The sequence below is a fragment of the Struthio camelus genome, chromosome 14 (genome assembly GCF_040807025.1).
Source record: "Struthio camelus isolate bStrCam1 chromosome 14, bStrCam1.hap1, whole genome shotgun sequence".
NCBI classification, from domain to species: Eukaryota; Metazoa; Chordata; class Aves; order Struthioniformes; family Struthionidae; genus Struthio; species Struthio camelus.
The window spans coordinates 14880365-14898820 of NC_090955.1; the positions used below are offsets into that span (position 1 = coordinate 14880365).

An 18456-nucleotide genomic window follows, 5' to 3' on the forward strand; every position below is an offset into this window, starting at 1 on the left:
ACCAGAGCCTTAGGGCTGCGTCCTGGCCACCCCCAGGTGGCCAGAGCTGTACTCTTTGCCCACCTTGCTGTGCCAGGACGCAGGGAAGAGGGATGCTTTCCCCTGCGACAGGCACTCCTTCTCAAAGCTCATCAGCCAGTGCCTGCAGAGACACTATCTGACCCAGCGCTGATTGGGAAAGGTGGGAGCCTCCTTGCAGCCTGCTTGGGTTTCATCTCACGCTCATCTGACTCAGGTCCACAACCCACAGACTAAGACAAAGGAAAGATCAACCATTTGCCCATCCTGCCACGGGGACATGGCACTCCCTGCCCTCAGTCATCCCTAGCTCACACAATAGCTGGGGGAGGGGGGAGGGACCTGGAGGTCTCTGGTCTGACCCCTGCCCGAGGAAGGGCCACCTGGATCAGGGCCTTGGCCAGCCAGATTTTGACTATCTCAAAAGATGGAGCTTCCCCCTATATCTGGGCCCTGTGAGATCTATCACCCTCATGGGGACAACAGCTTGCCTTACACCTAAACATAGTTCCCCTTGTTGCAACCTGTGTCTGCTCCCTCTCACCCTTTCACTGGGCACCTCTGAGAGGAGCATGGCTCTGTCTTCTCTGCACCCCCCACAGGGAGCTGAAGACAGCAATAAGACTGCTCTTGGCCTTCTCTTCCCCAGGCTGAGCAAAGCCAGCTCTCTTGGCTTCTTCTCATTCATCCTGCACTCCAGCCCCTATCGGTATCGCTCCAGTGGGTCAATGACTGTGCGGTACAGCTGGACTGGACCCAGCACTCCTGATGTGGTCGCAGAATCTCCTCAATCCTCACAGAGACCCAGGCTCAGGATAGTTGAGAAAGCGCAGCAGCTCCAGAGAAGCCACCCCAGTTCAGGGGAAGGACCCACCTCATTGAAGTGGGCATCCTGAGTGGCTGTCAGGCCAAAGCCACGCTGCCGACTCTCAAAGGCCATGAGGCGGGATAGCAGGCGGTAGGTGATGTGCACATCATTGCCAAAGTAGTGGTCCATGTGGTCTGTCACGGCCCGGAGCCGGTGGGCCAGCTTCTTGGCTTCAATTGTGTTGAGTTCAGTCTCGTTCCTCTCCAAGCCCTCCAGCTGCCGGTGGGGAGGAAGGAGAGGATTAAACGCTGAGTGGGTTCCTCTCTAGGAAGCACCACAGCCCCAAGGAAGCAGGATCTGAGATGCTGCAGGCCCCCAGGTCCAGAGATGATCTCTGAAACCATGGCACAAGCCGAGGACACTCACAGCGGTGGCTGCTGGGACAGACAGCACCAGCCTTCAGCCACACCCAAGGGCTTGAACTGAGCCAGGCCCTGGCAACCCAGTGCCATTCCTGGCAGAGACCAGCAAGAGGAGAGAAAGGACAGGGGAAGCATCTAGCAATACTTCTCTGGGAAACTCTCTTGGCTTTAGGCCAGCTACTTGCTTTAAGCACTCAGCCTAGGTGGGATGGAAGCGTTAGTAAATCTGCCTAGATATTTCAGAGGGATTTGTCAGTGTCAAGAGTCTGATGGCGACAGATGCCCCATAGACCAGATATCCCACCAGCTTCAAATAATACAGCTCTGCTCAGGGTATTTGTTTTCTTCTCAAATACTGGACTGAAGGGCAGGATATCCAAAGATTAGACTAAACAAAAGTAAACTCCAGCTCAAATCAATGCCCCACAGACAGGTTTGGTGCAGGAGATGAGCAGAGAAAGGTGCTGAGCACTGTGGCAAAGCCCTCTCCTACTCTAAATGCCTATGGAGAGTCGAGCCCTTTGCAATCTGGCAGTGAGCCCTTGTTTCTACTGTTCCTGCCCTGTCAGGGCTGGAGAGTCACAAGGAGATTACCAGCGTGGAGAGCTCCTTGAAGGCAGGTGAAGTGCAGTTGAAGAGATCTGGCTCCAGCCAGCCCTTCTCCTCATCACAGTGTCTGACAGCTGTGCCTGAAATCAAGAGGAAGGACAAGTCTGAAATCTGGTGTAGGATGTGTAGGATATGCAGCTCCCCCACTGCAGCCCCCAGCAGAAACCCCCTGCACCAACTAACCCTGAAGACCAGTACAGGAAAGTGCTGGGGAGGCCCCATAATGCCCAGGGGCTGTTGTCCTGCTCTAAGTCACCGCTGCCTGTTGCACACTTGATCTGCATCACCTTTGGAAGCTGTTGCCTGGGCTAACCCCGTCCTCCTCCCTCCACAAGTTTGGTTCCTGCATGCGGTTCAGGATTGCAGCACATCAGTCTCCATCACAGAAGATTGCAAAGAGGAAAGAAGTGACTTGGCAGCTCTCGGCCTGGAGAAGATCTTGGTTCCTGGTGGGGATGTGTCTGTCTGCCTCAGGGCTGTCTGCTGGAGCCCACGCATCCCTGGGCGTTCCCCTGGCCACCAGCCTGCAATGCCTGCTGAGGTTCTGCTGCTCTCCATGGAGCAAAGCAGTAGGGCTGGCAAACCTGCTCCAGAGATGAGCCACTGGAGCCAAGCGGGATGGAGGAGGGCCTGTCCAGTACTGTGGGTCCAGCCAAGGCCTCGATCCCTGGCTCAGATCCCAGCATCACTGGACAGCAACAGAGATACCAGCAATGAAGGGATCAGCTAGCTATTCACCACCACCACCAAGAGTGCTGGGAGCATCAAGAGCAGTGTCCCACACCAGGAGCATCACCCCATACACCCTGAGGGTGACCTCACTGCACCCAGTAGGACTGCAGGCCAGGCCCTGCCAGGGAAAGCACCAGGGCAGGGGATCGCAGCAGAATGCACAGCAAAAGGAAAGGAAGCCTGGAGTAGACTCCAGTTCCTGCTCAAAAAAGCCCCAGTGCTAGCCTGCTCCCTCTCACCATCTCTAGCTCCCTGCTGTCCTTCCTGACCACCTTTCCCCCTGGAAATTAACACTGGGATGAGCAGCACTGCACTTGGGAGCAGCCTCTGTGCTGCTGGCCTTCCCTCGAGAGGGGACGGCCCTTCTTCTCCAGCACCCGTGGCCTGGCTCAGCTGCTGTGCTCCAGGCAGAATCTGGCCCCGGGTCCCTCTGCCTCCCCCTGCCAGCTGGGCAGCAGGCACAGGCCCTTGCACTGAGCGTGCCCAGGGGTTCCTGTCCCCATCTAATTCTCCCCAGCTCAGTCACACCAAACAGCTCCCCTTCCTCCAGCCCTCGGCCGTTCCTCCCCAGCCAGCTGCCCGTTGCACATCACCAGCTCCTTCACTCCCAGCCTAAGCAAGCAGGTATCAGCCCGGGGCAGCCAGTACCCATCCCAGCGGGGAGCAGAGCGCAGACCCTGCTTAGCAGCCCCTCCAGGCCACTCAGAGCCAGGGCTGCAGGCTAAGGACAGCGGGTGGCAGGGGCCACATGCAACCGCAGCTGGGTTTGTGCTGGTGAGTGTGCTGGGAGCAGGGAAGCAGGATGTGGGAGCAGTGAGGCCAGGCAAAGCATTGGGGGGACACTCAGCAACTCCAAAAGCAGCAGGGAAAGCACGGAGCTGTTTGGGATGCCACGCAGGGAGCAGGGAGGGAAAGCCACGCAGCACAGCCTTTGCGACATAGAGGGAAGGAGGTGGGAACAACCTTACCTGCACCCCGCAAACCTGAGCACGGAGGGCGAGAGAACCAGGGAGAGAAGCGACAACAGTTAGGAGCCAAACCTGCCTCCTCCTGAAGCGAACGGCTGGAGAAGGACAGGGTTCATATTGTCCCCTGGGGCTCGCGCTGCCCTACAGTCCCGCACACCCTGCTGGCACCTTTGCCATCACCATGCACGGCCTCCTCCAACTCGGGCTGTGACTTCTGCCCGAGACACTCACCTAACACCACGCCGTGCCCTGCTCCCCTTGCGGCGTGCTCTGAGGACAGGGCTGAGCAGCAATGAGGCACTGAGGGTGCCGAGATGCTGTTCTAGGCCTGACCTCAGGCTCAGGCCTGCTGAAACCAAAAGGTGTCGGGGAGAAGGTGGAGACAAAGGACCTAGACACCACGGCCTGCTCCCAGCCCCAGCCCTGCGTCTGACCACCCTGCTCTCCCCCAGGCTCCTCCAATGTCTTTCTCCCAGCTCTCCAGCCCAGCTAGACAGGACCGGGACACTGCTAGAAGGAGGTGATCTTGCCGGGGTTGCTACAGCCCCAGCACTTCAGCCAGCTTCTACTCTCCCCTCCCAATTGCATCCCCCACTCACCCAAGGAGCCTTTGGGACACAGCACCACAGCTGAGAAGCCAAACTTGGTCTGAGGCCACCACACACCCATTTTCAGGCTTTTGGGGCATCCGTCGTAAAGCACTGTGGACACACACACATACCCCGAGGGGCCCGGTTACAGTGGCTCACACCAAGCCCCACGCCGCCAGTTCCCCACCGTGCCCCCACTCACCCTCGCAGCCGCTGGGCGTCACCTCGGCAAAAGGGCTGTCACAGCTGTTGCACTGGCGCCCGATGACGCCGGGCCTGCAGTGGCACCGGCCCGTCTCCTTGTCACAGGAGCGCGAGGAGGAGCCCACAGGGTAGCAGTCGCAAGGCAGGCAGGTGTCGCTGCCTTTTGGGCGGTAGTGGAACTCCTGAGGGAAGACAGGGATGGCCATCAGATAGCCCACGGGGATGGTGGCCGAGGCAGGGGGAACCGCTGGGGCATGGGAAGAAAAGGGTCAGGCTGTCCTCAAAGGGCTGCCCATGAGCTCAGCAGGGACTTGTCACAGATAGCCCCATTTGCAAGCCCCCCACCATCACCTCCTTGGGCCAGGAGGGCCACACTGAAGTGCTGGGCAGGGATCTAACCCAGAGGTGCCCATGCCTTCCTTGTCTGCAGGCCAGGAGCACAGAGCAGGACCTGGCAGCTGCCAGGATAAGGAACAGCATGGGGGACAAGCATGGCTCCAGGGGCAGAGGTGGACCACAGCTCATGTCCCCACGGGCACAGCTGCCCCTCACCTTGCAGTGGCACTGCCCATTGGTTTTATTGCAGTCAGGGTCGAAGCCCCTGTTCACATCGCAGTTACAGGGCCCGCAGCTGGGGTTCCCCCACCAGCCCTTCGGGCACTGCTGGTCCATCCTAGGGAGAAAAAAAACCTGACGTTACAACAGCCAAATTCACTGGGCTTCTTTTGCCTCCCACTGGCCCAGCCACCCAGCAGCTCATAAGGACAAGGGTAGCACCGAGGGGTCTCTGCTCGCGTGGCTGGGATGAGAGGGTGGCACAGAGCCAAGCTCCAGAGGGCAGGGCCCTTCTCCGTGCCCCGCATCTCACCTGTGCTCACAGTACTGCCCAAAAAAGCTCCCTCCACACTCGCATACGTAGCCCAGGGGCGAGCCTGGCTTGCGGCGACACACCGACTTGTTCTTGCAGGGGTTGAGGTGACACACATCCACGCAGTCCCCTCCGTAGTACCCTGAGGTGTGGACACAGAGCACCATATAAAGCAAGCATGTTCTCCCAGAGAGGGGCCAGAGCAGCAAGGCATGGATCCAGGGGGCTCAGGAGGGATTTTGTCCTCCAATGAGCATCTAAGGGGATTTCTGGGCACACGACTCACACAAGGCAGGAGAGCAGCCATGGGCCAAGCTGCGGGAGCCACAGAGGCCAGAGGAGAAGACATGCAGTGCAGAGCGAAAGGGTGGCAGAGTGCTGCCGGCCCTACCTGGCTGGCACACGCAGGAGTAGCTCTGCCACTCATCCTTGCAGATGCTGTTGGCTGGACAGGGGCTAGAGTCGCAGGGGCTTGGCACGCTGCAGCCAGCCTCCACCCTCAGGGCATGGCTGGGCTTGGGCAGCGCGGTCCCAGTGGCACTGTCACCTAATCGCACGCCCTGCGATGCAGGAGAGAAATTCACGGTGAAGCCGGGGCAGACACAGGAGGCCCCTGTCCTCCTGCCCTCCTCAGGCACCTGGGGGCAGCCACCTCCCATCACCTACTGCTGTGCTGGTACATGGATCCCCCCAGCACCTTGGACCCCCAAACGCTCAGAGGGTGAGCGTCACCAGCAGGACAGACATTGACAGCAATTGCCAGACCTGCGTTTCCATCTCTCTTTGCAGGGAAAGAAGGCTCAGAGCAAGAGACTCACCTGTATACAGCCCCTCAGCCCGTTCTGCACCTCGCCAGAGCTCAGGATTCCCCCCACATGCAGGTGTTTCACCTTCAGGCCGTGCAGTTCGTTTCCAACAACCACCGTGTCCTGCAGAAGGAAGGGAAGTAACGCGGGGCCACTGGCATCATCCCTGCCCCATTGACCAGAGGGTCTCAGCCTGCCCTGACAACGCAAAGGCGTAGCCAGGCCCATGTATGCAGAGCACCCCCACAGCTCCTGTCCTGGGGCCAGTGTCCCCACCACTCATACCTGGTAAAGCCCAAAGTCCAGGGTGAGGGTGATGACGTAGCGAGAGTCTCGCCCGCTGCGGACGTCCCGCAGCTCCAGCTGGAGGTCGTGCCATCTCCCATCGCTGAGCTGCAGCTGGTCCAGTATGAGGCTGGTGCTGCGCCCAGACCCCCTGCTCACCATGAAGGAGAGCAGGCCCCCAGCCAGCTGCAGAGAGGGAACCAGCAACGGCAGCACTGAGCAAAGTCCTGAGCACCTCCGACCACCTCCATCCCACTCTCCCGTGAGCTCTGCATGGGGAGGGGGGCCGAGCCCTACTAACCACCTCTCCCCATAACCACCCTCTGCTTGGACTGGAACTGATGTGGAGGGCAGAGTCCTCCTGCTCTCCTTGGGTGGGCGGCAGGAGAGCCTGGAGCACAGGTGCTGTAGCTGAGGCTGTGGTCCTACCTGGCACAGCAGGGTGGTGTACTGGCCGGCATGGGCTTGCAGAAGCACCCCGTCTGGCTGGCGTGTCCGAAATGCTAGCCCAAGGTACCACGGCACCGAGATCTTCACGTCTGTCTTAAAGTCCCAGGTCAGGATGCTGTTGCCCTGGAAATAGTGGGCATGGTGCATGGCTGGAAAGGAAAGCGGAGGTGAGGAGGAAGGATGGGGATTGTCTGCTTCTGCTCTGGGCTTTTCCTCACATTGCATTGCAAAGGTCTGGACAGGGTCATTGCAGGCTCAGGAGGGACACTGAGCAGCACACACTGCTGGCTGAGTGACACCAGGACCTGCCTGCAGCAGTACTGCTCTCCCTGATCTCTCTTGTGCCTGGAGCCATGGCAACTCCATTTCCCAAGTGCTGGTGACACTACACAGAGAGCGCTAAATGCAGGGATAACATACCTAGCTCACCTCACAGGTCCCCCTCCCCCTGCTTCCACAGCAATCCCAGCACTGTGTCCCACCCTGCCCGCATCCAGCGGCGCCCGCTCACTCACGGTGGCGGCAGTCTTTGCCCCCAAAGCCAACGGGGCAGAGGCAGGAGTAGGTCCCCCAGCTGACGGAGCAGGTGCCGCCGTTCTTGCAGGGGCTGGAGTCGCAGAAGGAGTGCTTGGCGTGGCAGCCTGGAGGTATCAAAGTCGCACATATCAGTCTCAACCTCCTCTCCACCGACCCCCAGCCAGCATGGGGAGACACCACCACCCTCCCCGGCTGCCAAGGGGCAGGCACAGCCGCTGGGCCTCTCAGCACAGGCCCTGCCTGCTCAGGGACAAGCATAAAGGCAGTCACTGCTCCTTATGCCAGGAGAAAGACATTGCAGAGCTAGTCTGACCCTCAGCAGCATCTCCCGGACAGGCTGGCTCTGCAGGCCCTGCACGCGGGATAAGACGACACTCCTAGAACATTAGCTGGAGTGGAGGCTGCCTAATTTAGGGGAATCTATAGGCCTCCCTCTGATGGGAAGCTGCTCAGGTCCAGCCATGCTGCCACGTTGCTCTTACGGCCTAACAGCACCGCGGGGTGAGCAGGAGGGGGAAATCGCAGGGCAGGGGTCAGCGAAGGTACCTGCAGCAGTTCCGTTGTTGGCGATGTAGGAGGCCAGGTCAATACGTTTGCTGTCAATGTACAGGTCTCTCATGCATCCCACAAAGTCCCGGTGAGTGACGGGGAAGTTTTCAGGCAGGTTGGGGACCCCTCCAAGGAGCAAGGGGCCTGTGAGATCCAGGGACCTGCAAGAAGAGAAGCCCAGGGGTGTAAGATCCACAGTGGCCTCAGGCCAGCCAGCCAGCTCTCCTCTGTGAGGGGCTGGAAGGGACATCTCCCCAGGGACAGGCACATGCAGCCAGGGCCCTGGAACTACAGCTCTGCCAGATGTGACGGACTAACTCTACTGGGGACCCATGCGTCCTGCTCCTCTCCCCCTCCCAGCTGCGCCCAGCAGGTCCCCGAGGAACTCACTTCTTCGAGCTGGACTGCACACCCTCCGCAGCACAAGAGTAGTTCCCAATCTCGCTGCCAAACTGCAGGGCCACCGAGGCGTCGCATTCGTCCACTGTCAGGATGGCCACTTTGTCCTTGGAGGGGCCCTGCACCACCCCCAGGGCGCTGACCTTGGGCTGAAACCAAAGGCTGGGGGTTAGTAGCACACGTTTCCCCTTAGACCCCTCGCACGACAGCAGAGACGGGGCTGTGGCCCAGGCACCACTGCGCTGCCACACACACAAGTGAACCCCAAGGGATGCCTGGACGAGCAGAGCTAACAGGGCTGCAGACCGACACTGCTGAGGACACGACATGGAGCACAATGCTGTGGCCTCCAAGCATGGTCTTCAGGGCCAACTCCTCTCTGTGCCCAGCTGTGTCCTCTGCTGCACCCATCACGTGGGACAGCTAACAGGCTCTGCCAATCCCACAGGGCAGAGCTGGAGAAAAGGAGGATCAGAGCCGCGCATGCCACACAAAGCAAGCAGCCCCATGGGGAGAGACCCGCGTGCATCGCGGGACAGGCAGGGGCACACGTACCTTGTTGTAGTAGTGGAGCTGCAGTGTGTGCCACTGCCCATCACTCACACCCCCGGGCAGGTATGGGCTCACCACCGTGCTCGACTCTCCTGCAGGGACAGGGATTAAATGCTGAGGGAAGCCAGGCAGCCCTCCGGATGTGCTCTTACAAGTATGCTGCACTGCAAACACCCTCGCACAGGGATGCAGAAGGGATTCAAAGACACAAGCTCAGTGCACTGTCCCTGCCTGAGGCGGCCTTGTGTAAGGAACAGAGCAGGAGGGAAATCACAGCCCTGGGACGGCAGCTAGCAGCCCTCAGGGCCCCAGGACGGCTGTCTTGGTCCAGGCTGAATTCCTTGCACTTCACTGACTGCCATCTGGGGTGCCTGGCACCATGCATCCAGCCCCATGCCAGCCCTCGACCCTTGCAGAGCCCCTTCACTCCACCCCCAGGCCAGTTTCCCCCTGCCTCATCATCCCAATCCTTCCCTGGGTAAACCTGACTTCCCTGTCGTCAGTCACCCACCTGCTACTGCTTTCCAGCTTGTTATTTTTCCAGTAGAGGCCTTGGAAGAGAAACCTCCCTTAGGTATAATCTCCTTCCTGGTCACCTACTTGCTGCTGGGCCATCTCCTGAGGAGCTGAGCAGAGCCAGGGCTCTGGGTGGCCATGCAGCAGTGTGTGCATGGGAGAGGAGAGCAACGCCATCCTCCAAGACAGCAGGGAAACCCTAGGCGTTAGCACAAGGGCCCAGCACCCCTAGTAGCTCATCCTGACGCCCTTCAGGAAGGCAGCAGTGGGAACAGCAGTGGTGTGGCACGATGCAGCGGGGCTGGGGCTGACGGGATAATGAACATCCTCCTGAGAGGCAAAGCTCCCAGTGACACAGAACAGGGCAGAAACGCAGTCATGACTCCAGCAGGACTCCTGCCCCACCCCTTCACCCCTAGATCTGCCTCAGCTCTTGCTTGAATTTGCCCAGCTTTATTCCCTCTCCTCCTCCAGGGCTCTCATATTTCCAAGAGCTCTCGTCAGCCTCCCTCTGTTCTGAACGACACATGCTTAAAAAAGGTCGGCCTGCTTCGAGCAGCCCAGGCTGAACGTGCAGAAGTGGTAACAAGTGACAGCGCCTGAAGCTTGGCCCAACGTTGCCAAGGATGCTGGAAACCCATATGCAGGCCAGGGACCGGGCTAGGAGCAGCAGCAGCCATTCATCTCTCCCCTGCACAGCTCACCCCATCTCACTGGTCTGGCTGAAACCACTCCCCGGGATCTGTCCCACAGCCGAGGGGAGCGGGCAGCCCCCTGCCACAAGGGGCAGGACGCCCACCGTAGGCACAGTGGGATCACAGGCTCTGGGGACGCTGGCACCTCCCGGGGTGGAAGGGAGGCACAGGCACTGCCAGCTCCTCTCTGTCCCAGGGGCTGGGGCAGGGAGGCCGAGCAAAGCAGCAAAGGCAGCGCTGAGCTGGGGACGTGCCTGCTCGTGGCTGTCGGCACAGTCTGTGGGAGCAGGATGGGACTGCTGGGTGCCACGCACAACCTGAGCAGCGACACCAACGTGGGAATGGATTATCTCCCTCTGCAGGGCCCCGCTCAGCCCTGCTTGTGCATGTTCACGGGCACAGGGACACCTACCCAGTACGGACACCCTGCCTGGGCAGGCTTTCTCCCCAGCGTCCCCGAGCCCTGCTTGGTCCCTGACCATACACACAACCCCTCTGCTGCACTTGCACTTACGCTCCCAGGCCTAGGGAAGGTCCTTTGACACACAGCGCGCCAATATACGCACACATCACACAGGTACGTGCCCTCTGTGCCGTCCACTGACACACACGTACCCCTCTCCCAACCTCATCTCCCTTACCACGGGCTCGAGGCCAGCCCCGAGGTCGGCCGGCTCGGAGGAAGCCTTCTCCAGCTCGCAGGGCACATAGCTCATTACGCAAAGGGCCAAGCCTACCTGTGGAGTATTTCAGCTGGAGCTGCCCCTTGATGATCTCCACCGCCAGGAAGTCGTGCCTCTCGTTCAGGCGCCCGTTGTAGAGCAGGAGGCCGCTGGGCTCCAGAGTGCTAAACCTGGGGCGAGAGGAGGAGCAGGGTGTGCATCGGGAGCAGGCAGACACCCCCGCTCTCCCACGGCACGCACCAGCGCAGACGGCGCAGGGCTGCCTCGCGGCACGGGGAAGGGGCGAGGCGTGGCGGAGGGAGGGCACTCACGAGAGGGCGAGGGTGAGGTGGAAGCGCTGCCGCAGGCCCCGGAACATGACGAAGGAGCGCGGCGGGAAGGAGCGCGTGGACACCTCGCAGAGCGGCGCCTCGAAGCCGCCCGCCGGGCACTGGCAGCGGAAGCCCCCGTCGGCGCCGTTGGTGCAGGTGCCCCCGTTGCGGCACACGCCGGGCACGCAGCGCCCCGAGCGGCTGTCCACTTCGCAGTTCTCGCCTGGCGGGGGAATAAAACAAGAGGCCTTAGCACCTGGGCTGGGTGGGACCCCAACTCCAGCAGAAGGGGCAAGTTTGGAGCAGGATGATGTGAGAATGGGACAGAAGGGGACCGGCCACAACAGCGTGGGGCAGAGTCCTGAGGATGGAGAGGCGAGGAGCAGCTGAGGTTGGCTCCCTCCGCCCAAAACGCCCCTGGACGGGCCGATCCCCACAGTTATCTGGATGGCAGTGCAGCGCAGGGGGGCCAGTGAGCCCCTTTTCCCATGCCATCTCCGCAGCGCCCGGGGAACTGCTCAGCTGCAATCCTACGCCCCGGGCCCTGCTCTCATTACTTGCTTGGTGGCACGTGAGGAAGATGTGGAGACAGCATGAAGTGACAGGGAAACGAGCTCATTAACCCTTCTGCTAATGGCTGTTCACGCTTCAAATGCTGGGGGTTAATTACCACTGACTCTGCTTATCTCACCAGGAGCCACCGACAGGAGAGCGGCTCCATCACAGCCATCTGCTGCTGCGCTCCCCTGCCTCGCGCGGTGCCTGCTGGCGGGGAGAGCACAGCAGGGCTGCTCCTTCCCCGCAGCCACAGGCCACCTTCCCTCGCCCCTGGTTGACAGTAGCCAGCCACAGGCACAGGTCTCCACAGCCTGGTGGGGGCTTGGGGCAAGAAGACACTGGCTTTCCCCCCAGGGATTCACCCCACAGCTGGTCCATGCCCACCTGCACTGGATCCTGCCCAGTGGGGCAGCTGGGCCCAGCCTCCCACTGCCGAATGGTGGGTTTGTCAGAGTTAAACGTACGGACCCCAAGAGCACCAGGCCTTGCCTCCCCAGTGTTCTCCCCCGGGCCAGGCACTGCTGCCTCGGCACCCCCAGCTCTCTGTGACAGCTCTGCCCCGGGCAGTCCCGGTCCCATCCCAGTCTGGGCACAGCTTTGTCTTCCTGCTCCGGGAGCAACGCTGTCCTGGTGCGGAGGTGGTAGCCAGGGTCCCCAAAGGCCCTCAGTGCCAGCTACTTATGAGACACATTTCTATAGCAACCTCAGCCCTGTGCATCCAGCACCATGGAAACACCGAGCGCAGGGAGCAGCGCTAGACCTCTGCGGCCCGGCAGGCAGCGAGGGGCTCCATCACCCACAGCCGGGCTGGGGAGGGCGCCCTGCCATGGGGTAAACCGCCCACAGGCAGGCCACATCTCACAAATCCAGTCCTGTGCGAGTACCTGACCTAGCAGTCCCCGTCCACCCTGGTGCAGAAGCTGCCCAGGACAGACAGCAACCCCAGGAGACCAGCTCAGCCAGGGAGCCCCCACCCGCACCCCAGCCACGGCACTCACCGCTGAAGGGCTGGCGGCAGACGCACGTGTAGCCCCCCTCCTTGCGGGTGCAGACCCCGCCGTTGAGGCAGGGGTTGGAGTAGCAGAGGTTGATCTCCGTTTCGCAGTAGTCCCCAGTGAAGCCCTGGGGGCAGCGGCACCGTAGGCCGGTGATGGGGTGGATGGGCCGGAAGAGGGTGGAGGGGGATGCGATGAAAGGGGCCGAGCTGTCGAACTTGAGGACGGAGATGCACTTCATGTAGTTCTGGCAGGGCTCCCGCAGACAGACGTTGTCGTCGAAGGGCAGCACCTCCAGCATGGAGGCACCCGTCAGCACCATGCGCTTCATGTACAGCTGCTCCTGCAGCTCCTCCGAGCTGAAGTAGTGCCCACCCCGCGGTGCCAGGGCCGAGAAGCTGACGTTGAGCACTGTGCCGCCCACGTCTGTGTCATTCTGGATGTTGAAGATGAAGATATCCTCCTTGGGCGTCGCGAGCACAGTGGCCACCCCTTCCAGGAAGGTGGCCAGCAGCGGGGAGAGGAAGCGCTCCTGCCACATGTTCTCCAGCCGCACCGTGATGCTGTTGGCCAACATCTCCTCTGTGATGATGATCACCCGCAGGACGCACTGGGCCGTCACGCTGTGGATCCCATCTGCGGGAGGCAACAGGGACACGCTGCAGGTCTTGCTTGGAGACCCTCCACCCTCCCACCCCGGGGCAGGGCCTACCAGCCCAGTGCAGCCCCAAAAGGCCTGAGTCCTTGGCTAGAGCAGCTGTAGCTTCGAGGCAGCTTGGACCCATGGCAAAGGGAAGATAGCAGGGTGCCACCTGCCCTCGCCTCGCTGAGCTCGAGGGCAAGCTCTCTGCGTGGTTACGCTTTCTCCCTTGCCTCACGCTCTCCACTGAGATAACTCTCAGGTTTCCCCCATTCTGGATCTCGGCAGCAAACTGAGCTCTCATGAACAAAGATGCTGGAAAGAAACGGGCAGAAGGGAGGCCCAGCAGGAGGCTGGGCAAACACAGGAGCCGATGCCAAGGCCTGGGGTGTTTTACTTCCCCACGGTGCCCTGACCTCCCCTGTCTGACTCCCCCATGCTGCCTTTCCCCTGCTCCCTTCCTGCCTTTTCCTTCCTCTCTCCCCCAGGGTTTCCATGGCTTTTGTGCCTGTCTCCCTGCTTCCCTGCTTCTCACCATCTGCTCCCCATCTCTTCCTCCTTCGGCCCATCTCCGGTTTGTTTAATTCTCTTTAATCTTTATTTTCCTTAGAAACAAACTCCTTCCCTCTTGGGATCTTGCACCGTGCGAGCAGTCTCCGAGGCACAAACACGTGGGTGTGTGCAGGCACACACAGCTTGCCAACTTGTCTGCCTGTCCTCTTCCAGGATTTTGGCTGTTAGCAGCAGTTTCCCCCCTGATTTTAAGCCCACCAAAGTGCTAGCACGCCCCATACTCGGGAGACCAGACCTTACGAAGCCACAGCAATGAGCCCCAGGAAGGAGGGCAGTCCGTGCAAAGTCACCTGGCTAGTCAAAGTCGGCAGCTGGGCCTGCTGCGAGCCCCCAGGGTTGCCTCCTGGCCCAGCACTGCTCCCGGTGACTAGCTGAGCTTCGCAGTCTCACGGCCACCAGTGCTCTACCAAACACCTATGACCTCAGTACCCCCTCGCTCGCGTCCCCTGTGCTGCTGCAAAAGGCAGCTGCTTCTCAGGTGGAGGTGCCACCCCTGGGCACAAGGGCGGCAGAAACACAGCACCTCCTCACGGGCCCAGGCTTGTGCTACCTTTGGTCTCCCTCTGTGCCCCTGACAACAGCCCTCAGCTCCCCCATCCCCGAGCTCCCGGCTGGATGAGAGGCACTCGTGCCGCGCACGTGCGGGCGGGCCAGGCAACGCAGTGCCAGCCGGGACAGACAACCCCCCAGCTCCCACTGCAGCAGCTACCCCAGCAGCGATGCCATTTCAGATCTACCCCACCTACCCAGCTCCCAGAAACCTAGAGGGCTCTGCTGTCTTTGAGATTCAAACCCTGCTGCAAACGTGGCTAACACCAGCCAGCACGAGAGAGAGACAGAAAGACAGATGTGACCACCTTTCCCTAGGAAACCACCATCAAACCTGCGCTTGGATGTGACCTGGACGCCTGCTCGTTGCCTGCGACAAACGAGTGCTGCTACCAGGCCGCATGAGGAAGACTAACAGACCAGGCTGTCACCACCAGGCAGCCATGGCCAGACTGTGCTGAGGTCACACGTGAAACAAGTTTGACAAATCCAGGCCAGTCCCTGCACAGCGCCGCTCCATCTCATGCAACACAGTGCAATTTGGCCCAGGCAGCGGCAGGCTTCCTGGCAGCTCTGTGAGCCCCAGTCTCCTGAACATAAGGAGATGAAGGGTCGGAGGGTTTAAACACCAACCTCCTCTCCCCGTGCCCATCTCACAGCTCCCAGCCTTGCAAGCAGAGCGGCCTGTATTGTTCCTCTCTCCCTGTGGCTGCCATGCTGCAATGCCTTTTGATTTCCCTAAGCCCTGTTTGAAGTTTGCAGTGCAGGAGGATTTAAAGATTGAAATGTCTCCCTTTTCTCCCCCCCCTCTCTTTTTTCCTTCTCTTTAGAAGGTGAAAGCTTTCTGGCGACCCTGCAAATTCCAGCACAAGCACCAGCCTCCGCATCGGTGCTGGAGCTCTGGAGATAAGGCTTGCGCGGGGCTGGAGCTGCTGCGGAAAGCCGAGGTGCCTATACAGTCACCCAGGAGCTAATCTCCTGAAGGAAGGGGGGTTGCTTCCCTCTGAAATCAAATCGCTTCATTCTCATGTGGAAGCAAGGCGAGAAACCTCCTCCCACGCGGCACCCTGCTTGCTCTGAAACGGAGGGAGCAGCACAGAGCGAGCAGAGGTTAACAACCAGCCTTTGTCCACCCCTCGCAGTTTGCTCCTCTGGCCCAGGCAAGCACGAGACTGTCAGATCCCAACTGCCTCCCGCTCTCTCACCTCCAGCAAATGGTTTCATCCGGAAGCAGGAGCAAGGCCCAGGGGAGCACCTTTTGCTCCCTCTGTGGGCTGCTCAGCACCAGTCAATAGGCAGGCAGATGTCCACCTGATTTATGGCCGTTATTAGGCCTCTGCTAACGTGATGCTGAGCTCTGGGGCAGGCCGGGGGCCAGCACAGCCTCCGAGGAGCAAGGCAGCCGTGGCCTGAGAAGAGGGTGGGCTGCAGGGTGCCCAACACCTTTGGCACTGCCTAAGGCATGGCAGGGAAGCCTGAGTGCTCCTTTCCCTGGGAAGCCTGCGGTAACGGGGCCCTGCACCCTGCTCCATGCTGTGAGCCAGGAGAGGAAAACCAGCGCAGTGGAGAGGCAACCAAAACCTCTGCAGCAGCATCAAGCAGGGAGAAAGAAGGGACGATCCCGGGAACGATGGACCTGGAGGGCGAGGGAGCAGCGATGAGACAGGCCTGCCCCGCAGGCCGCAGCTGCTGCTCAACATCTGCTTGCCCCGTCTGCTTGGCAGCAGGGTTCAAAGGGCCTGGGGTGCTGCCGGTACACAACAGGCCCAGGGGCCATTCGGAGGGGATGTCTCCTCTCTCAGATGCCTTTCTGCACCAGAAAGAGCCAGGCTGGTCAGCAAAGGTCTCCCTGATATTCAGGGCGGGGACCCTAGCGGTGGGTGCCAGACTTCCCTCCCTGCCTGCCACCTCTGTGCTACGAGGGGGCTCCCACACCAGGGCCACCTCTCAGTCCCCGGGCAAGGCAGGACCATGACCGCAGCTCCCTCATGCCGGACAAGGGCAGGCCAACGCCCCGCGGCAGCGCAGGGTCCAGCCCCAGCCCCACAGCCCTGCCTGGTAAGCTCCATCATACCTCGCTGCCCAGCCGCGGTTTCGCACCCAGGGCTGCTTCCCCGTCAGCGCCACACGTGGGGAAGCAGGTGGTTAAGAGAATGACCCTCTGCAAATGAAAAAAAACACACCAAAGAGAGCCCAAAGCTGGCTGGAGGCACTGACCCCCCTGGGAGGCATTTTAATCACAAATGCTCAGCCTTTCTGATTAAATCCTGCGGCTGCAGAGCTGGTGCCTGGTGAATATTCATGTAGCGGAGCGAGCTGTCCTGGAAACATGCCTACAGGGAAAGGAGAAGGGACACAAGAGGCTCTAACCTGGGTGCTGAGCAGCACCGGGTCATCACGTGTGCACTTCCAAGACAGACAAAAGCAAGAAGAGGGACAGCTACAGAAGGAAGAGGTTCAAGCAAGCCCTCCCCAGAGGGCAGGATGGGCTGCAGACTCCCGTCCTGGATCCCCCCACTCCTTCCCCCCACCCCCTCCTTGCTTCATCACACCCAGCTGCCTCCCTCGCTGACCTTCCCCACACAAACAACGGATACACGGGGACGGAGATCCCCAGCCGCCGCTTCCCAGCCCAACCTGGCCTGGGGGGCTCACTGCTGCGTGATCAAAGCCCCCTCCCCCCCCCAAGAGCCCCCATACAGCGGGGACGGCTAGGGGCTGCCCGCACTAACAGCCTGGGAACAGAGCAAAACTCCCAGGCCTGCACTGCAGACCCCTCCGAGGGAGCAGAGCCAGTGACTGCTGCTCAGCATGGGCTGTGCTATGGTCTCTTGGGTCTTCCAGGGCATTTCCCCATCTCTCCTGTCCCCCCACGTTCCCAGAGGCTCTGGGTCACCGGGCAGAGCCCTGGCCAACGCTGCCATCTAGAGAGCCCCAGAGTCACAGGCAGAGAGTTGGGTCTGTCCCAGCTGCGGAGCCTGATGACCACCTCTGCCGACCACCGAGTGAGCAGTCATTTCCTCGATATATCCAAGCATCGCCAAGGGACATGGGACTACCCTTCTATGCAGGTGGAGGAAAAGGCAAATACAAGGACAAGCTTCTGGAGGGACCTTCACTTAGCCTGGCAGGAAAGCAAACACAGGCCTCCCCAAAAGGGCCTGGGCTGGGGCCAGGGAACTGCACTTCTAGAAGCCTCAGGGAACGGGAACGAGCCAGCTCAGCTCAAAGAGCAGGCCAGCAGGACCCCCAAGGAGAACAGGCCCCTGCATTTCACACAGAAGGATTAGGAGCTCAGAGAGGGGCTCCAGTGGATTGCTGCTTAGCCTCTGCTGAACAGCAGAGCCAGTGTTAGAGAGCAAAAGCCTACCTAAGGGGAGAGCGCAAGGCCACAGCCCTGACTGTGACACCCCAACCAGCCACTGCGGGGACAAGCGATGGTGCCGCAGGCACTGAAAAGAGTAACTTTCAAATTTGGGGCTGAGGAGCAACAAAATGCCTTCCCAGCAGAAGGCATACAAGGAGGAGAGAGTAACAGAGAGACTGGTATCGGTGAGGTGAATTGCTGCTCACCATTTCCCAAAGGGCATTGAGAGATCTCTCAAGGTTTTGATGTTCCTCTGACAGAGGAAGAGATCTCAGAATTAAATTAGACTTCCCTCAAAGAGCACAGAACGCAAGTGTCCCTCTCCTGTCAACTCTAAAAACTAAGAGACTAAAACATTATAACCAAGAAAACTCCAAATCTACTCCTTAACTGAGAACCAAAATCCACCTTCTCTGTGGTCAGCACCTCCGGCTGTGATGGTCCTAATAGGGGAGGAAGCTCCCAAGACAGGGACCTTCAGGAGAACCAAAATGAGCAAGCTGTGAAGGGCAAAGGCAGCCCTAAGACCCATCCCTGACTTGAAAAGAAGGATCTGACATGCTCAGACAGGAGTCAGGACAGATGTGCTCCAGGGTTCTTACCTGCCAGGCTGATTTAAAATGAGACATCTTAGATAAGTGGGTCACCTTTCAAGATTTGAAGATCAAACCCACCCACTAGCCAAGAGAGGCCCAGGTGAGCATGGAAGCAGGTCAGCAGGTATGAATGCCAGGGACAAGCTCTTGGCCTCTGGGCCCAGAGAGAGACCGCA

The 18456-nt window shown here is 60.1% G+C and overlaps 1 protein-coding gene across 1 annotated transcript in view; it reads right to left on the reverse strand.

The window, feature by feature from the left end:
- Window positions 1-18456, reverse strand: part of CELSR3 (cadherin EGF LAG seven-pass G-type receptor 3) — a 36273-nt gene that overhangs the window by 12681 nt on the left and 5136 nt on the right. Inside the window, exons 2-18 of the mRNA XM_068906775.1 lie at window positions 12559-13191; window positions 11003-11225; window positions 10746-10861; window positions 8801-8889; window positions 8237-8394; window positions 7844-8007; window positions 7276-7401; window positions 6740-6909; window positions 6311-6496; window positions 6038-6148; window positions 5611-5779; window positions 5220-5361; window positions 4904-5024; window positions 4350-4533; window positions 4157-4258; window positions 1843-1937; window positions 893-1102 (exon numbers count right to left, since the gene is read on the reverse strand). Coding sequence (XP_068762876.1) covers window positions 893-1102; window positions 1843-1937; window positions 4157-4258; window positions 4350-4533; window positions 4904-5024; window positions 5220-5361; window positions 5611-5779; window positions 6038-6148; window positions 6311-6496; window positions 6740-6909; window positions 7276-7401; window positions 7844-8007; window positions 8237-8394; window positions 8801-8889; window positions 10746-10861; window positions 11003-11225; window positions 12559-13191 — 2999 coding nt within the window. The remainder of the gene's footprint in view (window positions 1-892; window positions 1103-1842; window positions 1938-4156; window positions 4259-4349; window positions 4534-4903; window positions 5025-5219; window positions 5362-5610; window positions 5780-6037; window positions 6149-6310; window positions 6497-6739; window positions 6910-7275; window positions 7402-7843; window positions 8008-8236; window positions 8395-8800; window positions 8890-10745; window positions 10862-11002; window positions 11226-12558; window positions 13192-18456) is intronic.